This window comes from Macrobrachium rosenbergii, chromosome 16, assembly GCF_040412425.1.
Source record: "Macrobrachium rosenbergii isolate ZJJX-2024 chromosome 16, ASM4041242v1, whole genome shotgun sequence".
In the NCBI taxonomy this organism is placed as follows: domain Eukaryota; kingdom Metazoa; phylum Arthropoda; class Malacostraca; order Decapoda; family Palaemonidae; genus Macrobrachium; species Macrobrachium rosenbergii.
The window spans coordinates 20,371,370-20,396,225 of NC_089756.1; the positions used below are offsets into that span (position 1 = coordinate 20,371,370).

The 24,856-nt window shown below is 39.8% G+C and overlaps 1 protein-coding gene across 3 annotated transcripts in view; it reads right to left on the bottom strand.

Annotated features, from left to right (window-relative positions):
* LOC136847169 (uncharacterized) overlaps positions 1–24,856 on the bottom strand; it is a 359,662-nt gene that overhangs the window by 9,891 nt on the left and 324,915 nt on the right. For all 3 annotated transcript variants that reach the window (XM_067118583.1, XM_067118581.1, XM_067118582.1), the window contains one exon: positions 6,765–7,675. In XM_067118583.1, the coding sequence (XP_066974684.1) occupies positions 6,765–7,651 (887 nt within the window). In that variant the 5' untranslated portion in view covers positions 7,652–7,675. The remainder of the gene's footprint in view (positions 1–6,764; positions 7,676–24,856) is intronic.

The window sequence follows — 24,856 nt, forward strand, 5'->3', positions numbered from 1 at the left end:
ATGACAGGTGTTGATCTCTCACCTAGAAATGTCAACTTTCCAGCAACATGAGGAAGGGAAGGATGATGCCTGCAACCACCAGTATATCCTGACAACTAACCTCTCTCTCTCTCTCTCTCTCTCTCTCTCTCTCTCTCTCTCTCTCTCTCTCGTGTACAGTAATTTTCTTACCTTTTCATACTTTATTTTCGACTCCCGTTCAGTTTTCTTTTTCAGAATGCATGGGTCTTAAGTTTAAATGAATATAGGTTTTACTTTATTTATCTGTACACGCAGCTTCTGTTATTTTTTTGCCAGTCTCTCTCTTTCTCGTGTGTAATAATTTTCGTATGGTTTTTTAATAATTTTATTTAAATTATTTTACACTTTTTCACAATGAGTATAAGCTTTACTCTATGTGTATATGTGGGAGCAGTTACATATTGCCAATATCTCTCTCTCTCTCTCTCTCTCTCTCTCTCTCTCTCTCTCTCTCTCTCTCTCTCTCTCTATCCCCTGTTTATTCCATGACAACTTATTCTCTTAGAAGGATGGAAACGGACGACCGAGAAAAACAAAATTACTTTTAGTAATTTAGCTTTCTTTGAAGGCGTTTTTAAATAAATTTTGATTTTAACAGTGTAGTCATGGGTGTGATGTGGATAAGGGAAGTGCGAATGATCGAGGGGTTACTGTACTTCCGCTGCCAAGTCACAAGTGGAGGAAGAAGCTTGGTAGAGTGACTAGGGAAAAGAGAATTGTCTAATCCCATCTGGAGATCAGAATTTTCTTCCATGACGTACGGCACAAGTGGGGACCAGGGCCACTGCGGTGTGGCCTCTGGGTTGAAACTCAAATCACCCTCAATGAAGACATCTAGCGCCGAAGAGGTTGGTTCCCCAAAACCACTGTGTTCACAGTGAGCCCAATGACCTTGCAAAAATGCCTAGCCAACTCATTCTGTAAGAGTTCAACTGGCAAAGGAACCATTAGGTCCAACAGAACCTAAGACAGCAAGTGAGGGGTCCCCTACCAAAGCAGAGGGAGTCATAATGGAAGACATGTTGCAACGCAGAATTACAAGTGAAAATGCACAGCACAGCAGTCAGAGGCATTACAGCTAGAGGTCTCAATCCTCTAGGAATGTCTAGGGTATGTCAGTGTATAAGAAGAAACAAGATTGAAACTTTTTTCATGGTTGGATTATCAGTAATGTTGAGTGGCTTCTAAAAATCTGACTTGTTAATTTTTAAGTCCTTATATAAGGGTCAGAAATGTAGACACTTGCTTTCCAGTATCTACTGCATATGCTTACAGGAAACCACTATGCACTCACAATACCGTCACTTTGATCTAAACTACTCACACCGATGACATAATGAACAAAAGATGAGTGAAGGCTTATTCCAGTTTACTTTAGTCCACTGACTTGGTTAACCACAAAGTTCTTACGTATAAACTTAGTTAAGTCTGGTGCTGAGGCCATGTAATATTCAGTTTTTTTGTGTAATCACAGCGTTGCTGATGCGTTCAGGGAACTTTGTTGTTTCTGGTCTTTCCTCGCGAGTTACTGTTGGTTGAGAAAACCACACAGAGCAGTAGTATGTAGGTGCTGTTGCTCTTCTTTCGAGTGTTTCTCACCCACCACTGCAGAACTGAGTTGTTGCTAGCCTTATCAGAGATCTGGAAATGAACAGTAAGTAGTGTAGTCAGTGGGTTGAGTGGATAACTCGAGCAACTAAGACTTTATTGATTGGCTGATCTCACAACATGGTCCAGATCCATGATTCACTTTTTATGGTGACACTGTACTTCATGATTCTGAATATTTGAGGAGCTTGTGTTGCCTTCAACTCACAGCTTCATTTATTCACAGACCTTATACAATGGTTCCAGAAAACAAGGTATAGTTAGTAAGGTTTTAAATATCTATACACATGATGGTATTAATAATATATGCTTCAGATCGCTTGCTCTATCATCCATGAAATAATATTCTTCTGCCTGGATGTCAGCAGCTTTCCAGATCATTATTTTTTAGAAGAATGCTGAAAATGGTGGTTTAATTTTTCCCAATAACATTACTGATAATGTCGACCAGTGCAGGAAGATATCCTATTTAACTATCTTCCATACAATCTGTTTCAGCACTGAGATTCCATTAGAACCTATTAGGACCTCTAGTGCCTGCGTCTAATAAACTAATTGCAAGGCATCTGCACGTACTTTCTGTTGAGGTGCCACGTTGTCTTACTGCCAATATATGAAGTCCTTCCTTTCCTCTACTTATAAACAATTCTATGGTCTCCATTGGAGTATTGCTGATGACAAAACTCGTAAATAAGAGAGGGCATACTACTACTTCAAGTTCCACGCACTGCTGCAGAGTCCTTAATTTTTGCTGGTGTTTTTGTACCGCTGTTTCTCTGCTACATCCGTGCATACCCAAATAATATATCAGAATCCTAGATGCGAACTATTGTATTCAAACTCGGATGGATTATAGCCGTTGTTATGTTTTCCTTTGGCAAATGATCTGTTGACATAGCCTCGAAGCACTGGAATAGTGATGACAGCAATTCTGCCGAGTCCACATCCCTGGAATTTTAATTTTCTGACAAATAGAAATAAAAAATACAATTTTTATGGAATGCATAAAAAGAAAAACAGTATCACAAAACTGGTCAGAATATTCAATAAGAACGAGTCATCCATTAAAGAAATACTGAGCAAGAAAAAGTAAATGTAAGATACAATTGTGTAGTGAAGACAGAAAAAGCTTAACATCTGTGATTAGAACAGAAAACATGTTCTAATGGGAAGCGATGTGTTGCAACAGAAAGCACAGTTTATGCTTTCTCTAATTTTGCTACATCATCCACAAGACCAAGTACAATAAACCAGCTCCGCTAAGTACAGGATGGCTGCTTGGGTTCCAAATTATTATCAGGTCAAAAGCGTGAAAATAACATAAGGCTCTCCACCTGCTGATGAAGATATGACTGTCAAATTTCTGACAGATCTGAATAAGTTAACTGACTACAGTATAAAGGATACTTTCCAGAGAAAGTGTTTAAATGTGATAAAACCAGGTTATTCTGGAGGGCAAGGGTGAACTGGACAAGTTGGCAACACAGTAAGAAAGCGCAGTTTGCCACCAATTTGTTTAAGGCGAATGTTTACTTGAAGAAAAAAAAAAAGGCGAAGATTTACTTGACGTAAAAAAAAAAAGGGCGAATATTTACTTGAAGTAAAGAAAAAAAAAAGCTGGAATTCAAAATCATTATAAGAGACAATCTAATAAATGGCCTTCTTGAATCTACTGCATGTGATGGTGCCTCTTGATCTTAATTGAATCCTAGAAGCTACTCACTACTACAGATGCAATAAATGTCATTAAGCTTCCCTGGATGAATTCAAAACAGAACCGGTCAATGCATGTTGGAAGCAAAGAAGTTGTGAGCGGTTTAAAAGGACTTCCCGAACTGACGGAGAAATCAAGAAAACTGGGAGTAGGAGATATCAGAGGCAAAGGGTTTGTCAAGATTACTGATGAGGAAGTGGAAAAAGACACTGAAAGCCATAAAGACGTTTTCACAAATGAGGAACTGGAAGAACGTATTAAATCATCAATAAAGATGAACAAATTACATGGTACCTTGAGAAATTTGCAGGTGTTTCAGATTGCACCAAGTCTTGGGGATAAAATTATGAGATACTGCAGAATCCTTCGAAGGACCTTGGCACATAAAATTCCCTTCAACAACATTCTAATGAATTCAAAAGACACAAAACACCTTCTTATCACAATGTTTTTGAAGAAGAAACTTGTTTTGACAAATGAAACACCATCAACATCATCCGTTTTTGATATCATAAAATCTATTGTAAGTTCTCCGTCACTGGGGGGGGAGAGAGAGAGAGAGAGAGAGAGAGAGAGAGAGAGAGAGAGAGAGAGAGAGAGAGAGAGAGAGAGAGAGAGAGAGAGAGTCTTTTCTTTAATACAACATTCAACAATACAAAATGAATTCAAATTCGCAAACCCATTATTTTCATAAAGCTTTCATTTACAAGAACAAGATCAACTTCCTTATATAATTGTGACCAATTCAAATGCAAAAATGTTTAAAAATAATCTTCAAGATCAACTTCCTTATATAATTGTGACCAATTCAAATGCAAAAATGTTTAAAAATAATCTTCATGAATATGACACATGACGAACAGACTGCTCTGTTTGACTTACAAATTAGAAATCAGAGCATGACCAGAAATTCCAGTTGGAGGACCAAACAAGCTGGTTAGGAAACCAGGGGAACCAGTGAATACAGTACCAAGTCCAAGCAATAACTGATTTGATAGTGACCTCATTCATGATTTACTCATAGCCAAAGTAAAACAAAAACAGATATCAACCTTTCCCAAGGTGTACATTCCAATTACCAAAAAAAAAACACGAAACAGTCCTACTATGATCTCCCTGTACACAGTATTAGTCATGACAGTGACCAGGCAGTCGAAAATATCATTATCTAACACTGGATTGTAAAGGATGAAAAAAAAAAAAAAAATTGTTATGCCTACCACAAACCTTTACAACTTGAATTTCACGGTAACCGCATTCGTAACAGAACTTATCATGAGCCGGGTACTCTTTCCTAACAAAAACACACTGCTGTCCCATTTATTCTAGGAATAACATCACTTTTCAGAAGCACTGGTTTCTCGAAGGTGCGTGCCAAATTTTGGAAGCCAAAATTTCGGGAAATGATAAAAAATTATATTGTGTGGAAGCAACTGGAAAGTTACTTACAATACCATGTAGTCTATGAATATTACTCAACATCAAAATACATATGTGCTATCCAGAACGCATTGGTCCACGATTTTGCTCATAATTTCTAGTCGGCACATGAATACAACCAATAAAAATGTTACACCAAACTGGTCAACACAGGAAAGCCAACAAACAAAGAAGGAAAAGTACCCTCCGAGCTACCAAATTCGATTGAAGGAAGGGCAGTGTGATAGTTTTGAAGATGAACATTACAGATGAAGACAAAGGAAAAAGATAAGGGTAAGATATATGGTTGATAAAGCACCAAGCTACCTTGCGCATACTATATACTTTGCCAAACGCACTATTTGAAAACAAAAGGAATAGCAAATTGACAAAAAAAAAAAAAAAAATCTGAGCACAACTTGAACAAAAGGCAGTATAAAGCCACGGTACAGAGGCTAAGAGAATGTCCTTGACCAAAGACAACTGATTTGATTTTAGCGTGTTCTAAAAACAATGAATTCCAACCAAAAGGTTCTAAATGAAAAAATAAAAAAAACACAATGTTAAAAAATAATCTTATGCCATACCTTTATGCTACCTCATACACCTTGAGAACGGCTATCAGTGCTCTTGTACCGAATGCTATTTTTGCATGCAGTATAACATCTGTTTATAACTGCATCCTAAATATAAAAATCTAGAAACCCAAGTGCACTCAATGTGGTGCACTGTAGGCACTAATAAAGAGTGTTTGCAACGTCCTCCGGCATCTTACTGCACCCACTTTTTTGTCTTATACCTTATCTCCATCCCCGCTTTCTTTCTTCATTCTTGCTGTCCAACCTCTAAACCCATTTCTTCTTAGAGCAAGTGAGGGAGTGATTTTGCTCCCGGTTTCACAATTTAGATGCTCTTACTTCACCTAATTTATTTTCTGGAACAACTCCATCTTGCTGTCCAAACACTAACTCCTGCCATTCAGTCTCAAGCGCTGAATGGATGAAAAAGCCCCAGTGGTTCGATTTATGACCCAAATGCCAAGATTCATTCATCCATTCAGCATCCAGACCAAGAAAGACTGAAATAAAATCTCTCGATTCACACTTTCTACGAGCGAAGACCAATGGCGCAAGAAATATAACATCTTCTTTTTTGTCTGAACTAAAATAAAAAGAACGAGACAAAGGAAAGAAGAGTAGGGATTTACCCAAAGAGGAAGTGATGGGGCGCGCGCGCACACACACACACACATCTCAGTGAAAGAAAGACCAGAAAGACAGTTCCGACGCCTGACAGTAGAAGGGAGGAAACTGTCCGAACCGGGTAATCCTAAGAGGATTACATCCTAACAGTTACCAGAAGAGAACTAACTGGAATACTTAAGTGTTCCGAATGACTTGATGCCACAAACATCACAAGTAACACAATGAAAACTGATTCTCGATAGCACAGGATAACGACGACATCCTGTTTGTCTGACTACATTAAAATACACAGTTTTCGTGAACGGCGGGACGGAATACCCTAACAGGAAAGTTATTCGAAATTATCTTAAAAATACGGCTCTCTTAGTTTTCGTCATTCTAACTATTAAAACCTAGGATTAAACAAAGTAATTTTCAGCTGGCAAAACTGGAAAATATTACAAAACTAATTCCACACATCTGAGATGGTGTATAGATTATGGGCAACAAACTGTGTGGAATATACGCTACCCAGCACAAAACATGAACACTGTTAACCCTTTAAGACAAGATAAAAATAAAGAACGCCATAACACTGAAACAGATTCTGCATCAACAGCAGTTATCGTCTTATCAACTCACTCAATTTTGCACAGTGCATCATGTATGTAACCGAGAGTACTACTTAATTACTTAAACGCATACTTACCAATGTTTCTGAAAAATTCTTGCACACTACGTATAATGATTGGTCTAAAGCCACACATATCAAATGGCACGATAAAAAGAATACAATGAACGAGAACAGTGATACACACCTGCAGTACTGACACACTTTGCGATTCTGTTTGGAAATGGGACACTGTTCATTTTCGGGACACTGGAAGTTTTTGTAGGCGCCACTCTGCACAGACCTCCTGAAGAAGGCTTTGCAAGAATCACAGGCCATGCCGCCGAAGTGCATGCTCCGAGCGGCGTCCCCACACACCCCGCACTTTTTCTCCTCCTTCACTTTCTCCTTCGTCTCCTTCTTCAGTTTCTTCTGGTTCTTTTTGGGGTCTTCGGAAGCCGCGCCCTCCGACGTCTTCTTTCTGCTGCACAGCGCCACTTCGCTGCTGCTGTTGCTGTGGGGGTAATACTCTTCGCTGCTTATGACGGAGGTGTTCGTCAGGCGGTCGTCGTATTCGTCCTGCGAGCTGGTCTCCATCATGTACATGGAGGATGTCCCGGAGGAGGAAGACCCCCCTGCTATGACGCCGCCTCCTCCGCTCATGTGAACCTCCTGCTGAGGAACAACTTCGGAGGACAGCAACTGCAAGGAATGCCTCGAGGGCTCGTACTCGACTGGCCCTCCGGAGACATTGCACGGGGGGTCGAAGCCCCTCTGCGTGCTCCCCTCACTCCAGTACTGTCCGTCGAATGTCTTCTGCAGGTTGCTCTGGTGCAGGCCATCCGTCCAGCACTCGAAGCCCTCCCGCCCGTTCTGCAAGTTCTTCGCCTCGCAGTGTTCTTGCTTGTAGTTATAGGAGGGTCCGGGGTCGTCGGCGGTGGAGGGAGGCTGAGGGAAAATGCTGATGCCGACGGAGGAGTGGGCGTGGGCATCGTACCAGAAGGAAGTGGAAGGAAACGACGGCAGACTCATGCCGTCCGCACTACTGGTCGCGCCGCTGTTCCGGGACAGCTGGTAGTACGGGTCCTTGGACATGGCGCTGATCTCACTGACGCAGACCTGCAAATCAAAAGATGAAGAAACTGATATATAAGAAAGCCTTTGGAGATATTTAATACATGGAATCATGAAACAAGTTTAAGCAGTATCAATTATTCTTACACAAGTGACAAGCGTTGTTCTTGTGAAAACCATTCACGACAAATTAAAAATAATTTCCATAAGAATATTTTCAGGTGTTATGAGTGTGTCATGAGTTGTAATTAAAATTTACCTTATGCATCTTAACTTGATCTGGTGTTATAAAACAAAACTTACCAAAAAGAAGAAAATGAAATATTTCCTTAATAGTATACATCTGTTATTTTGAGGCAATTCTCTAATTCCATGTGTGAGACCTATACAAGATTTTTTCTTAAAGAGCGTTTTGGAGTCACAAAAGTGTCCTGTGTGTGTGTGTGTTTTTTTTTTTTAGCCTTTTCAAAGTTAATGAAGTGCAGTTTAAGTCACTTATTCAACTAAATGATAGCAAAAGTTTCTGTCAAAGTATACGGGTTTATTTTATTGTGATAGGTGAGACTTAAAAACAAATCACAACGTTACCAGACTAACCACCATTAAAAAAAAAAAAACTGCAAATACATGAAAATCAACTTCTGATGTGTTTGTATAAGGCAAGCCGTTGACAATTAGACCACTGACTTTTCATAGTCAGGACTAAAAAAAAAAGAAAAAAAATAAGCAGCGACTATTGTTCATTTTCAACTTGTTTGTAAATTTCACTGCTGTCTTTGGCAACGCTATCGAAAAGGTTACTGATTAGCCTTATTTATATTTTATTTAATGACTTCTATCCTTCCTGGAGACGTGAATCAACTGTGGTTCCATACCATCCCGCACTGATTGCTAGCTTTGCCGCGTTAAGGATCTTCCCTTCCAGAGTACTTAACTGGAAAGCTACTTTTATTCTTAACATTTCTCAACCGACATTCAGTACCTCTGGAGTTACGAGCGATGACACCGTCATATTTTTCTCGTTTCTTGACTCGTTTTGTTTTTATAAATTTTATTATTTTTTCTTATTTCAGTTTAAACGTCCGTTTAATTTCGTATCCTTTCTTAATGAATTGTGTGTGCGAAGGCGTCTTGCCACATTTCATTCATAAACCGATCATTGTTTTTGTTTTAAATTTTAGAAGCTTAGCTTTTATGCTTATTACCTTATTTCCATTCGTTATTGATTCATTGCAAACTAATTTTTACAGTTTTTCAAAGCTTGGTGAACTTCAGTGGTTACCATTAAAAGCAAGAATTGAAATAAACTACACGTTCTGGCGTAAATCACGACAAAGAACAAGAAACGGAAATATTCAGATCTTCTTCAGTACTGCCTGAATGAGAGCAAAACTACACAGAGGGGGGGAGTACTGTACACAAATGAGGGCATATTGACACAAGAGGATCATGGATGACTACGGATAAGTGGAGCAAACATGCAACAAAACATTAAGCGCACGGCGAACAGATTATTCAGGGGTTAACCCCAAGAACTAATGAGATGTGAGTCAGGAAGGAATAAAAACGAGATATCTCTATTCCAAATTAGGTGTGGGGTGATAAAAAAGGAGGTCCTTAAAAGAGAAACCCGGATGATGGTGACGCGGACGATGCTAAGTGAATGACCCACGCTTCTAGGCCAATAAAGCTTCTAAGCCGTTGAGCCCCTGAAATGGATTTCTCTCAGAAGCCACCAGAATTATTATTCACTGTTGCCGCCTGTGTTGAGCGTCAAGTAAAATTGACGACAATGTAAAACGAGTGTCAGCTTACGGGGAGGGGGAGAGAGAGAGAGAGAGAAATATAATCCACTGAATAAAGGGGGAATGGTTACTGCGATAACCTCACGATCAAGCGGTACAGTTCCGATCTTGGTGACGAGTGGTGGTATCGGTCTAGGCAGGACCCACTTGGTCTACAGAGAGAGAGAGAGAGAGAGAGAGAGAGAAAATATAATCCACTGAATAAAGGGGGAATGGTTACTGCGATAACCTCATGATCAAGCGGTACAGTTCCGATCTTGGTGACGAGTGGTGGTATCGGTCTAGGCAGGACCCACTTGGTCTCAGAGAGAGAGAGAGAGAGAGAGAGAGAGAGAAAATATAATCCACTGAATAAAGGGGGAATGGTTACTGCGATAACCTCATGATCAAGCGGTACAGTTCCGATCTTGGTGACGAGTGGTGGTATCGGTCTAGGCAGGACCCACTTGGTCTACAGAGAGAGAGAGAGAGAGAGAGAGAGAGAGAAATATAATCCACTGAATAAAGGGGGAATGGTTACTGCGATAACCTCACGATCAAGCGGTACAGTTCCGATCTTGGTGACGAGTGGTGGTATCGGTCTAGGCAGGACCCACTTGGTCTACAGAGAGAGAGAGAGAGAGAGAGAGAGAGAGAGAAATATAATCCACTGAATAAAGGGGGAATGGTTACTGCGATAACCTCATGATCAAGCGGTACAGTTCCGATCTTGGTGACGAGTGGTGGTATCGGTCTAGGCAGGACCCACTTGGTCTACAGAGAGAGAGAGAGAGAGAGAGAGAGAGAGAGAGAGAAAATATAATCCACTGAATAAAGGGGGAATGGTTACTGCGATAACCTCACGATCAAGCGGTACAGTTCCGATCTTGGTGACGAGTGGTGGTATCGGTCTAGGCAGGACCCACTTGGTCTACAGAGAGAGAGAGAGAGAGAGAGAGAGAGAGAGAGAGAGAGAGAGAGAGAGAGAGAGAGAGAGAGAGAAATATAATCCACTGAATAAAGGGGGAATGGTTACTGCGATAACCTCATGATCAAGCGGTACAGTTCCGATCTTGGTGACGAGTGGTGGTATCGGTCTAGGCAGGACCCACTTGGTCTACAGAGAGAGAGAGAGAGAGAGAGAGAGAGAGAGAGAGAGAGAGAGAGAGAGAGAGAGAGAGAGAGAAAATCCAATGAATAAAGGGGGAATGGTTACAGCGATAACCTCATGATCAATCGGTACAGTTCCGATCTTGGTGACGAGTGGTGGTATCGGTCTAGGCAGGGACCCACTTGGTCTACAGAGAGAGAGAGAGAGAGAGAGAGAGAGAGAGAGAAATATAATCCACTGAATAAAGGGGGAATGGTTACTGCGATAACCTCACGATCAAGCGGTACAGTTCCGATCTTGGTGACGAGTGGTGGTATCGGTCTAGGCAGGACCCACTTGGTCTACAGAGAGAGAGAGAGAGAGAGAGAGAGAGAGAGAGAGAGAGAGAGAGAGAGAGAGAGAAATATAATCCACTGAATAAAGGGGAATGGTTACTGCGATAACCTCATGATCAAGCGGTACAGTTCCGATCTTGGTGACGAGTGGTGGTATCGGTCTAGGCAGGACCCACTTGGTCTACAGAGAGAGAGCGAGAGAGAGAGAGAGAGAGAGAGAGAGAGAGAGAGAGAGAGAGAGAGAGAGAGAGAGAGAGAGAGAGAGAAATATAATCCAATGAATAAAGGGGGAATGGTTACAGCGATAACCTCATGATCAATCGGTACAGTTCCGATCTTGGTGACGAGTGGTGGTATCGGTCTAGGCAGGACCCACTTGGTCTACAGAGAGAGAGAGAGAGAGAGAGAGAGAGAGAGAGAGAGAGAGAGAGAGAGAGAGAGAGAGAGAGAGAGAGAGAGAAATATAATCCACTGAATAAAGGGGAATGGTTACTGCGATAACCTCATGATCAAGCGGTACAGTTCCGATCTTGGTGACGAGTGGTGGTATCGGTCTAGGCAGGACCCACTTGGTCTACAGAGAGAGAGAGAGAGAGAGAGAGAGAGAGAGAGAAATATAATCCACTGAATAAAGGGGGAATGGTTACTGCGATAACCTCATGATCAAGCGGTACAGTTCCGATCTTGGTGACGAGTGGTGGTATCGGTCTAGGCAGGACCCACTTGGTCTACAGAGAGAGAGAGAGAGAGAGAGAGAGAGAGAGAGAGAGAGAGAGAGAGAGAGAGAGAGAGAGAGAGAGAGAGAAATATAATCCAATGAATAAAGGGGGAATGGTTACAGCGATAACCTCATGATCAAGCGGTACAGTTCCGATCTTGGTGACGAGTGGTGGTATCGATCTAGGCAGGACCCACTTGGTCTACAGAGAGAGAGAGAGAGAGAGAGAGAGAGAGAGAGAGAGAGAGAGAAATATAATCCACTGAATAAAGGGGGAATGGTTACAGCGATAACCTCATGATCAATCGGTACAGTTCCGATCTTGGTGACGAGTGGTGGTATCGGTCTAGGCAGGACCCACTTGGTCTACAGAGAGAGAGAGAGAGAGAGAGAGAGAGAGAGAGAGAGAGAGAGAGAGAGAATATAATCCACTGAATAAAGGGGAATGGTTACTGCGATAACCTCATGATCAAGCGGTACAGTTCCGATCTTGGTGACGAGTGGTGGTATCGGTCTAGGCAGGACCCACTTGGTCTACAGAGAGAGAGAGAGAGAGAGAGAGAGAAATATAATCCAATGAATAAAGGGGGAATGGTTACAGCGATAACCTCATGATCAAGCGGTACAGTTCCGATCTTGGTGACGAGCGGTGGTATCGGTGTAAGCAACGGCACAGCTTTAGCTGTAATACGATTTTGAACGTGACCCCTACTTGGCTAAAGGCGATTAACACCGCGGACAATATATCGAAAGTTATGGAGTTCTTCATTTGCTTATTCGTGTCTGTTATGCCAGATACTGCAACAAGGGCTCGCTTTCTCTTACAACCAAACAAATGTTGGTCTTGATTGTAATTCGGGATAATTTCTCTACTTCTATATGAAAACTGCCTTGGCAACCTGGCAAAAATGGACAAAAAATACATCCCCTGAAACGTCGAGGTCTAGCTAAGACTACCCAAGAAAAAAAAAAAAACACGGTTTAGCCTTTTCTAGGAAAACCTCGTCACCGAAGGTGTTCGCCGTCGCGTAAAGTATAATTTCTGAAAGTGGACATCATTTTCAACACGGGACTGTAAGAGGTTTCAAGCATTCCCATGAGCTCACGAGCAATTTTTTTTTCCTGTAACACACTGAAAGGAGATTTGGTGACAATCAAAAGAAAGATATGAAAAAAACACACACACATGTATATATATATATGTATATACATATACTGTATATATATATATATATATATATATATATATATATATATATATATATATATATATATATATATATATATATATATATATATATATATATATATATATATATATATATATATATATATATATATATATATATATATATATATATATATATATATATATAACGGGAAATGGCTGATCACAGCATGAAGTTTTAGTTTGGTCCAGTCTTTTGCGTGTGTGTGTGTATATATTATATATATGCATGCATGTATGTATGTATGTATGCACACACACACACACACACACACACACACACACACACACACACACACACACATATATATATATATATATATATATATATATATATATATATATATATATATGAGTCAAAATTAAGCAATCTACAAACTCGTCACTTTATGCGTAGCACATTGCAAAACAAGATACAGCATAAGTACGGTACTATAAAAGGACACAGCTAGAACCAGCTGACCTTTATTTTAGTTATTACTCTTAAACAGACCGTTTACCTTTGACGTCGTTTCTTCTTGTATTTTATCTACTTTATTTTTTCTTGTACTTTATTTTTTCTTGTATTTTACTTATTTTTTTATTTTTTCTTATTTTTTCTTGTATTTTATTTTTTCTTGCATATTATTATTTTTTTTCTTGTATTTTATTTACATCCTCAGTTTGGTTTTCCCATATTCTACTACTACAAATAATAATAATAATAATAATAATAATAATAATAATAATAATCATAATAATAATAATAATAATAATAATACAGCAAAAACTTTTCATGGGATAAAATGCGTCTTAAGATTCCACATGAAAGTGATTGGACGAATAAAAAGATGGAATAATATAACATGTAGAAAAAAAAAAAAAAAAAAAAAAAAAAAGGCTAAGGCTACGCAAAACGAGACCACTGGCTAGGTTACTTTCCAAGTCAGATGAAAACTAGAAATCCTGCCCCAGAAATATTTCTAAGTACGGGTATCCGTTTCCCGTTCCACCACGGTCTAAGATTAAAAAAAAAAAAAAAAGACAAAAAAGAGAAGCCCTTCAGTTCTCAGGTAGCAAAAACAAGTAACTTTCTGAAATAACTTTTGTCCAAAGAGAAAGCGGCCTCACAGATCTGCACTCGGATTAGACGAACCAGAAATAGATTTTGGGAGATGCGAAATCTATTTTCAGTAGCCGCGTGAAATTCGGTCGCCCCATAAGAATTCCGTTTGCAAATAGGCCCACATATAGACCGACAAGTGATACATAATAAAAAAAAAATAAAAACAAACCACATGACGTTATGTTTCTATTAAGTGGCAAACGATTAAATATGCACCAAAGTCACATAATTGCGTCATTTCTTTTTCTCCAAAAAACACCAAGAGTTCACTTCCTAGAGCCAATTCGATGTGTTCTAAAACTTTTCTCGGCAGAATACCTCTAGACCAAGGAAAATCAGTCTATTGAACCGCACTGACTCTCCCACGCAATAAAAATCATCCCTCTCTTTTTTAGTTTTCTGTAAAAGAAAACTGTTGTGCTGGCTTTGTCTGTCCGTCCGCACTTTTTCAGTCCTCCCTCAGATCTGAAAAACTACTGAGGTTAGAGGGCTGCAAATATGTATGTTGATCAGCAACCCTCCAATCATCAAACATACCAAATTGCAACCCTCTAGCCTCAGTAGTTTTTATTTTATTTAAGGTTAAAGTTAGCCACAGTCGTACTTCTAGCACCGCTATAGGTACCAACAACACAGGCCACCACCGGACCGTGGCTGAGTTTCACGGGCCATGGCTGTGGCCACCACTGGACCGTGGCTGAGTTTCATACAGCATTATACGCCGTACAGAAAACTCGATTGCGTCGAATAAACTTCGGCGCGTTTTATACTTGTTTATAAAGGAAAATACAATCCCGTTTACATCCTTTGAAGCATGAAAAGCCCCAGGTTTTCGGCTTTTCAAATCTGAATATTATGCCCGGGGGGAACTTGCTGGGATTCGTCCTTTATTCCACCTATGACGCCTCCCCAGCGAAACCTCGGTCACCTTGGCGAATGACTGACGGATTTGCTTATGTGTGATCACGTCTCACCAACTGTAATCATCCCACACCTGAAGTACAGTATTCATTGAAATCATTTCAACAGGAAAAGATCTTTTGAATATGGGAAAGCGGCAGTGACTTATTTTTGCTGATGTTGTTGCTCCCTGTCTCTCTCTCTCTATCTCTATCTATCTTTCTCTCTCTCTCTCTCTCGCTCTCTCTCTCTCTCTCTCTCTCTCTCTCTCTCTCGCTATATCTTTATCCCTTTCTCTCTCTGTGTGTGTGGAATAAACCCCGGGTTGCGGAAAACGGCTTAAATGTAGAAAACACACACACACATATATATATATATATATATATATATATACATATTATATATGTATATATATATATATATATATATATATATATATATATATATATATATATATATAGAGAGAGAGAGAGAGAGAGAGAGAGAGAGAGAGAGAGAGAGAGAGAGAGAGAGAGCAGCGCACCGCGTTATTTATTTATTCATTTTTTTTTTATAACAGTTTCACGTGGTTTCTCGCCATTTCAGGAAAACAATGGACGCCGCAGATCCGAGCACACTGTCATGTACGAAGAGAGATACGAACAGGAGACGAAAATAACAAGGGAACAGTTTTCGATAACCCTTGTACCCCGCCATCACGCTGCCTTCAGAAGATGCCCTCGGATCCTCTACACAATCGCCTCCATGGACTACCAGTTGACAGGAGTCACAATCTCAACTAAATTCCACTGTCTCCAGGGTTCAACACAAATTCCACCTATCTGACGCACTCTCTTATAGATTCCACCTGTCCACTGTACTCCTTTCCGTATTCTAAGAATAGAAATAGGAAGACCTCGTATTGTGTGACATAGTTAAATTTGGGTTAGTCTGTTGTTAAAACATCCTTTTTAGTGTTCTGCAAAAGAAAACTATTGCGCCGGCTTTGTCTGTCCGTCCGCACTTTATTCTGTCCGCCCTAAGATCTTAAAAAACTGTTGAGGCTAGAGGGCTGCAAATTGGTATGTTGGTCATCCACCCTCCAATCATCAAACATACCACATTGCAGCCTTCTAGCCTCAGTAGTTTTGATTTTATTTAAGGTTAAAGTTAGCCATAATCGTGCTTCTGGCAACGATATAGGATAGGCCACCACCAGGCAGTGGTTAAAGTTTCATGGGCCGCGGCTCTGTACAGAAAACTTTCTTCGGCGCATTTGTGACTGGTTTTTTAATGTAACAGAAAACTGTCTCAAAATGTTCCCCACAATGATCCACGACTGGCTTAAAACCTGTTCTGATGTCATAACAGATCTCCGGTTTTGACCGATTTTCTTTTCATGTTCTTGAATACTATTCTGCTATTAGACTAATTTATTCTGAGAGTGATTAAGCCAATGGCTAAAAATAATGTATTTACTGGGACTTACGAACATTAAATTATTGAGAGAGAGAGAGAGAGAGAGAGAGAGAGAGAGAGAGAGAGAGAGAGAGAGAGAGAGAGAGAGAGAGAGAAGAACCGCGTTGCAGGAATGGATACGAAGTGATTAATATTTTCTAGTCGTTGCTTATAATTCATAAAGTATTTCTGGCATTTTTAGTTTTTGTTTTAAACCATCTTCATTAATGCTGGAAATGTTTCCAAGAGCGATCTAATCTGACACACTTCCTCATTCCATTTCGATGAACTGCCTGTAGGCCTACTTATCACATTCTGAAGGCCATTAGGGTATTCAGGCACCCGAGTACACAGCAACGTGCATCCAGATATTTTTTTTGTGTGTGCAACAGCCTACAGGAAATATACTTCACTTTTAAACTTGATGTCGTCCAGCTTTTGTTTCGCCGCTTTGTAAACAATGTCTTTGTCTTTTACATGACGTGACGAATCTGAGACGCACGCGGACTATACGTATGCTTTCGTCTTGATGCACGGGTTACTAATAAAAAAATCCCTTCTATTAACTTCTTTCTTTACACAATGTTATACTCCGGACATTTTTCATTAAGGAAGATCAGTGAACATCAAATCGTAACGGCCATTAGACACCGCTAAGTACCAGTGGAACAGATAATAAGAGAATAAGTGGAGGCGCCACTGCCAGCTGTGGCCTCCGCCTAAACTTCCTCATAACTGTGTAAGGTTTCATGCAATCGAAAGGGTCCACATGATTAAGGGCTTTTAAACACAAGGAGAAAAAAATCCATCGTTACGTTACTGTTACCTTTTCATAAGGCTTCCTCTCCATTACAATGGTCGTCCGTTTATTTACAAGAGGGGGGGGGGGAGGGGATAAGTAGTCCCTTGCAGCCCTTTTTCAGTTTTTTGTAAAAGAAAACAATTGTGCCGGCTTTGTCTGTCCGTCCGCACTTTTTCTGTCCTACCTCAGATCTGAAAAACTACTGAGGTTAGAGGGCTGCAAATTGGTATGTTGATCATCCACCCTCCAATCATCAAACATACCAAATTGCAGCCTCTAGCCTCCTCAGTAGTTTTGATTTTATTTAAGGTTACAGTTAGCCATAATCGTGCCTCTGGCAACGATATAGGATAGGTCACCACCGGGAGGTGGTTAAAATTTCATGGGTCGCGGCTCATAAAGCATTATACCAAGACCATGTAAAGATAGATCTATTTTCGGTGGCCTTGATTATACGCTGTAGCAGCTGTACAGAAAACTCGATTGCGCCGAAGAAACTTCGGCGCATTTTCTACTTGTGTTTATTTTTACTTTTAATATCAAACTTACTTCCAACTATTGTAAAATTAATCGGAATAACCTTTTGTAAACAATGCGAGAGAAACGAAGGAAAACAAACCTTTTCACCACCGCGAGTTTTAACCCGGTCATCAGCGGAACCAGTTTGCAGGGCTAAATGGCTTCACCCAAACAAATGGAGCAATCTACGAAACGCATTCAATGATAGGACTCGCTTAAGGCGAATTCCTAAGCCCAAAATATCCAATAAAAGATACCTGTCACAGCGGAATCTTGTTTGGTCATCTTGGTTTCTAAGCTTTTTTCCCCATTATTTACGCGTTTGACGAAAATCGAGCCGATTGCATAAGCCCAGAATCCATACTCTTTGAATCATGTTCTTTGTCAGTTTTAAAATTGCAGCGACAACCGCGTAGAAACACCCAAGGCATTCCTCGAGAGGCAGTGAGACACAGCGAGTATTTTAATTTCAATATAAATGTCCAGGTACTGAACTTAAGTGAATTCAAGATCTACCGTTTAGCAAACGGGACCACTTTGGGGGATGGGCTGGCAGCGCGCCAATGGGTGCGGGTCTATCGACCTCATCCCAAAAACAACGCTTAGCAACTTCCAACTTACTTTGGAGTCTGTGTTAGCGGCACTGGGTCTCAACTGTGTCAGCTGAATGCAAGAGGGTAAATTACCTTTGGCTTTACCTCTTACAAATTCTCTCACAAGAAATACCATTATTTTCTAATTACTCCTGTTTTTAAGGTAATTAGCGTCGAGAGAAACGTTCCATCATACTGCACAATCAAAGGCATTAAGGGATGACTTGCAGTGAGTAATTGCAGTCGCTAGTCATTGGATAAATGAGTAACATTATGTTCTACGAAGTGGTTGCGACGCATTTCTTAATCATCTTTCAACACCATCAAAAGCAAGTTTGTCATTGTTACTTTTGACGTAAAAAGTGTCTATAACTTTTGGTATTGAGACTTACTGTACATGACAAATGCTATGACAAAAACTAATATTTATAGCTACGACGTTTACACTGGCTAGTAAGATTGGCATAATAGTGACATAGATATACATGTGTGTGTGTATACACACACACACACACACACACACACACACACACATATATATATATATATATATATATATATATATATATATATATATATATATATATATATATATATCACATTACCACAGGTGAAAAATAAGAGACGGGGTGTAGGTCCAGACCAGTTTCGACTTTATTTCCAAGCCACTGACGACGGACTGATATATTGTATTAGAAGTCACAAATATATATATATATATATATATATATATATATATATATATATATATATATATATATATATATATATATATATATATATATACGGCAGAAACAGTACTGACGAACATACACAACCGTTTGAGACTACAGATCCACCCACAGGCGGGTGTCAAGGTAGGAGTGGCCTTCAAAACTCATTTGGCTAAAAATCACAATATGCTCTCAGGGGATAATACTGGTAAACGCAACGACCATAGGAGACTACAGATCCACACCTGACAGGTGTCAGGGAGGCAGGGTTGGAAAACTCATTAGCACTGCTGCCCCCGTACTGTGTTTACAAATATGATAATCTTATTTCCATACATCTCTACTGTCTGCCTTAAAATCTAAACAATTGACGAAATTCTTTTGAGATTAAAGGATCAAGTTTATACATCCCTTGACTGATATTCATATTATGGCTGTAACTTTCTTTTATAAAGCTAGATTCAATGATATTTCTTTCCACTGCGTTATTAGAATATACAATCCATTTTGCCCCTTCCCAGTTGATAGCATGATTATTCTCACTAACATGTACAAAAATACCACTGTTCCCATGTGCATATCTCACACATTTTTTATGCTGTTCTATTCTCTTTGCCAGTGCTTTACCCGTTTGGTCAATATAAAAGTTGTCACAAGACTTACATGGAATTTTATATACACACCCTTTAGATTGTCAGGAGAGTTCTTGATAAGTACATGTTTCATTGTTTTATTGTTCTTAAATGCGACAATAACACCAAAATTCTTAAGAAGATGGGGGATGTCTTTCATATTATTATTATAAGGCAGTACAAGCAAATTTCTTGTGTGGCAAGGTTCTTTCTGGTTTTGATACACAGTCTTGGGGCCAAGAGAAGTTGAGTGGATACAACTGGTTCTTTGTACAAGTCGTAAAAGGTAAAAGAAGTTGCCGAGATTGACAATAAAACTGACAGTGAACTACAAGAGCTTGATTTGATCTATCTAAGTCGATGTAACACGCTAGGCAAAAGGTCAGAAGGTAAAAAGGGTAAAATAAATGTGTCATAGGCTAATGCCATAAGGAAAATAGTGAAACAGTTAAAATAGTTCGGTTATTACTCAAGAAGCTAAATATTTATTATATATAGGTTGTTGAACCAAGTTGGGATTGCGCCAGCATGGGCTCTCGCTCTTCAGTGTAGCTGGCCTTATGCCAGTGCAAGTCTTAGACCAAGACCAATTGATCACTGACCTAAAAAAAAAAAAATAATAAAAGCAAAAATGATGATTTTGATCCTGGACTTAGGTCTCTGGTTAAGCCGCCTAGTGGTGGCGACGGCCTCTTGTTTCTAGAAGAATACGAGGAATTATTTATTGATAGTATGGAGGCACAGGGATGGAAGGGGAGCACTGAAAGATTACAAGATGACTGCGTCTGGTGTGACTGACAGAACTGCTGTTTAGGTTAAACTGACACTAGTTAGTAAATACTCTAAACAAGGGAGCACGAGGAAATGAACAAAATAATCAAACAGAAACGTGTTTTAAGCTATTCTTGTTGGTGAGAGAGAGAGAGAGAGAGAGAGAGAGAGAGAGAGAGAGAGAGAGAGAGAGAGAGAGTCTTATTTAGGTGAACCGTCACCGAGACACATTTGGAGAACGGGACTTGTATGGGGTGAGGTGGAGAGATAAGAAGAGGGTGAGATAAAAAAAAAAAGTGAAAGGATTTTTTTGTTTTTGTTTTTAGACAGTTTAGTACGCATATATTTAGAAAACCGCTTTCGCAGAGAGAATACTTTTATGTAATTACCGGAAAAAAAATTAATACAAAAGTTAGAAGCTAGATAAAAATGTACATTTGCAAGAATAGAGAAAGGGGAAAAAATGGATGATCCCTTCAGCATAGGTCTAGTGCGAAAATCATTACAATTCGATTCACGTCTCTCAACACTTCTAGAGAATGACCCTCGACCAACACTGACGGATTAAACTATGGCGGAAAAAAACAGATGAGGGATTGACTACACGACACGTCACTTGTCAAACCATGGACGGTGTTGGAAAGTTCATGAACTGAGTTCGAATACGGTCTCTTAAAGAAAAAACCAAAGTTTTAATATATATATATATATATATATATATATATATATATATGTGTGTATGTAAGTTAATCATTGTTATTTCGCTTTGAAAGACTGTAATCGAATCCAGTTCATATATATATATATATATATATATATATATATATATATATATATATATATATGTATATATATATATATATATATATATATATATATATATATATATATATATATAATCTATCTATCTATCTATCTGTCTATATGTCTATATGTCTATATATATATATATATATATATATATATATATATATATATATATATATATATATATATATATATATATCCCTCTGAGCTTTCAGAGTAAAGTTGCCGGCCCCACGTATTTTCAAGAAGCTTGCGAGCTGATGGCACCTCGCGGTCACCCAATCAAGTACTGACTACACTCAACCATACACAACTTCACCAAACCCTCAGCAACTGAGTTGTTAAAATTTTTAACTTCCTCCAGCACAGCCGAGTCAGATTAAAACTCGCTTGTCCTCCAACAGTTTAGCAAGAATGGTTCTGCGTCCTTCTGACTGCTAATGGAGCGTGCCGCTATCCGGATGTGGATAGGTTACCGTCCTCGAGGCGGGTCAGCCTGTTTCTTACGTAACTGTCAACATTTTTTTTTTATATAATTCTTAAAACGACCCCGAATTTTCATGTTCAACTTTCATTCTCCCGGCCCAGCTTATTCAAACACGTTCTACACTGCTTCTCTGAACGCACAACAACGCAGACTATCTACTGGGCTCGTTGTGAATATGAACATATTTTTACATTCTTTATTTCTTTTAACGTTCAACCTGAGCGCCTTTAGCTAAAATGACTCCGCCTCCTAAAATCTGCGCTGTATATATCCTGACGAGCAAGAGCAACTGGTCTTAGTTTGTTTGTCGCGACACCTGAGGCGGAGATTAGGTAGCAAATCAACTGCTGAGTTCAAACCGTTTCCGAAAATGAGGGCTTGTGCTTGATTACGTAGACACCAGTTTCGTGGCGTGGCAGAGGCGCGCCTATAAAAACAAGTAAAAAATGCGCCGAAGTTTCCTCGGCGCATTCGAATTTTCTGTACAGGGTATAATCAAGGCTACCGAAAATAGATCTATCTTTCGGTGGTCTCCGTATATGCTGTTTGAGCCGCGGCCCATGATACCTTAATCAAGGCCCGGTGGTGGCCTGTCCTATACCGTTGCCAGAAACACATTATGGTTAAATTCGACATTAAATAAAATAAAAAAAACTACTAGGGCTAGAGGGCTACAAATTGTTATGTTTGATGACTGGAGGGTCGATGATGATCAAACTAATTTGCAGCCCTCTAGCCTCAGTAGTTTTTAAGACCTGAGGGCGGACAGAAAAAGTGAGGACAGAATAAAGTGCGGACGGACAGACAAAGCCGGCACAATAGTTTTCTTTTACAGAAAACTAACGAGAGGCGACGGGACGACTCTTCGAGTGAGTGGTCCCGCAAACCCAAACAAAGTGAGGCGATTCTGTCATGAGCGGTTTTTCGGAAACTGGTTCTACTACTGCATGAATATGAGAACAACCAATCGCCCGGCTCCAAAGCTGGGGTGGGACTTGAATTCACAGTAACAAATCATTAGACCCATCAATTATCGCGCCGGCATCGCCTGCCACAGTTCCATTTCGTCAGTGTGCACGCACCGGGAAAATCGGAAGTTTGAAACCATTGGAAAATGTACGAGAATTCATCGAACGTTAATCTGCCCTAAACTGGAAGACTGCAATATCCGCAAAAATACAAAACTGAGAAATAATGGAAGATACTGCAGTTTTCCCTTGCCTTACTACTGATTTTGCAGATACTGCATATGGGATTCCCCTAACCAAAGCATTGAAGAATCATTCTGAAACTGCAGTAACTTGTGTATTAGTGTTTCACGAGCCCAATAGGTGGCATATCTCAATTTCGAAAATTTTGCAGATACTGCAGTTTTCCATTTTAGGGCAGTCGTGTTCTATGCAGGGGAGAGGATTCAAGCTTCAAATCCCTGAGTTGTGAGAATTACGCGTCAGCTTTCGAAAGAAAGCCTTATAGAAAAACTTTCTCATCTCAAGCATATTTTTCCAGAACAATTGCTCAACGTTACCGAAGGCAAGTGTTAATGATTTCAGCGCTTCCAAGCAAAATGCTTAAATAGAGGATAGCTTCAAAAAAGGATAAATAAATAAATAAATGTATAAATAAATAAATAAATAAATAAATAAATACAATAAAATGGTTACACCTTAACCTTTATTTTGAAGTGATTCTAATACTAGGTCATTTTCCCGTACACTGGTACCAATTTTCCAGTTTCCCCCTTGGCCCCGAGTACAAGCATCCTAGAATAAACAAGAGCTTCCGAAACCCGTTTTTCTCCTCCACACAATAACATCCCAAGTAAAAGGCGCCTTTTAAGGAAGGTCGATTTGATCTGATTGATTTTATGAACTTAGGCTGTCGGGCCGAGCACTAAGGCGCTTTCGCTCATTCAACTCTTCAGGCAGTGGAAAAGAGGGAGTTAGCTGGAGTGGTTGGACAACAATATAAGAACCAAAAAAACTAAAGGAAATGATGTACAGAGATCTAAAAAGGTGGAACTGGCCAGCAAGACTGAAGGAAGGAAGCGGGAATGGAAGAAAAAGGCTAAAATGAGGGAGCACCTCCGAGTCGATGGGACACTGCAAACACACTTTAGTAATGCCTACAGTGCACCACAAGAGGTGCACTGCCCACCTCCACGACTTTTAAGGAAATGCGCCGAAGTTTTCTGTACAGCATGTAATTCTGTATGACACCCTCAGCCGCGGCCCATGAAACTTTCAGTCACGGCCCGGTGGTAGCCGTGTTGTTGTTACCTATATCGATGCCAGACCCATGATCATGGCTAACTTTAACCTTAAATCAAATAAAAACTACCGAGGCTAGAGGGCTGCAATTCGGTGTTTGATGATTGGAGGGTGGATGATCAACTCACCAATTTGCCTCAGTAGTTTTTAAGATCTGAAGGTGGACAAAAAAAGTGCGGACGGACAGGCCAATAGACATCTCAATAGTTTTCTTTTACAGAAAACTAAAAAGCATTGGTCCTTCGATAGAGATCAAATTACCCGATTCAACAAGCTGCGTGAGAAGCCCACTCTATAAAGTGCGCAATTTTAAGTAAAAAAGGCAAGGCCCATTATTAATATTCCATGCAAAACCTCACAACTGAAGTCCTCTAAATACACAGAAGAAGAAAGGCAGCCGCCATCAGCTGACTGGGTGATAACGTCACTTGTCGCTAAACAGATCATAAACAAGAAACTAATCATCCAGCTGTTTTTCCTTTCAGCCGTCATACAACAACGTAAATAAAATAACATGCACGCTGAGCATGCAGAGCGGTGATGTCACCTAACAGTAATCAGATTAAAACTGATCAACACCCAACTTTCGTCACAACAGTCGTGCAACTTGAATAAACAAAAGAACACAGGCACATGAAGCTTACAGAACAACACTGACACGTGTCAATATTCAGATCAAGAATTACAAAACTAACCAATCAGCGTCTTAATTTGCCCTTGGGAAATCCGACGTGCGCCTCCCGTCGAGGAATACGCGCAACTGAGTGAATGTGTATCAATATTTTCTTTTTATGATGTCATTTAAGCCAGCCGCAGAGCGCCCATCTTTCACTGAACACTTTTGTACTTTTACAGATATTTCTTTTTGAACGGTATGTGTGAAGTTGATTTTCTAGTTGAACTGCCCATTTTGGTGTCACTTTAAAGCTGAATAGTTATCCCTTATCGTAAAACGCTCAAATAAGGAAAATAACATACTGGAAAAGATGATGCGTTAAAGATAGCCCAGCACAA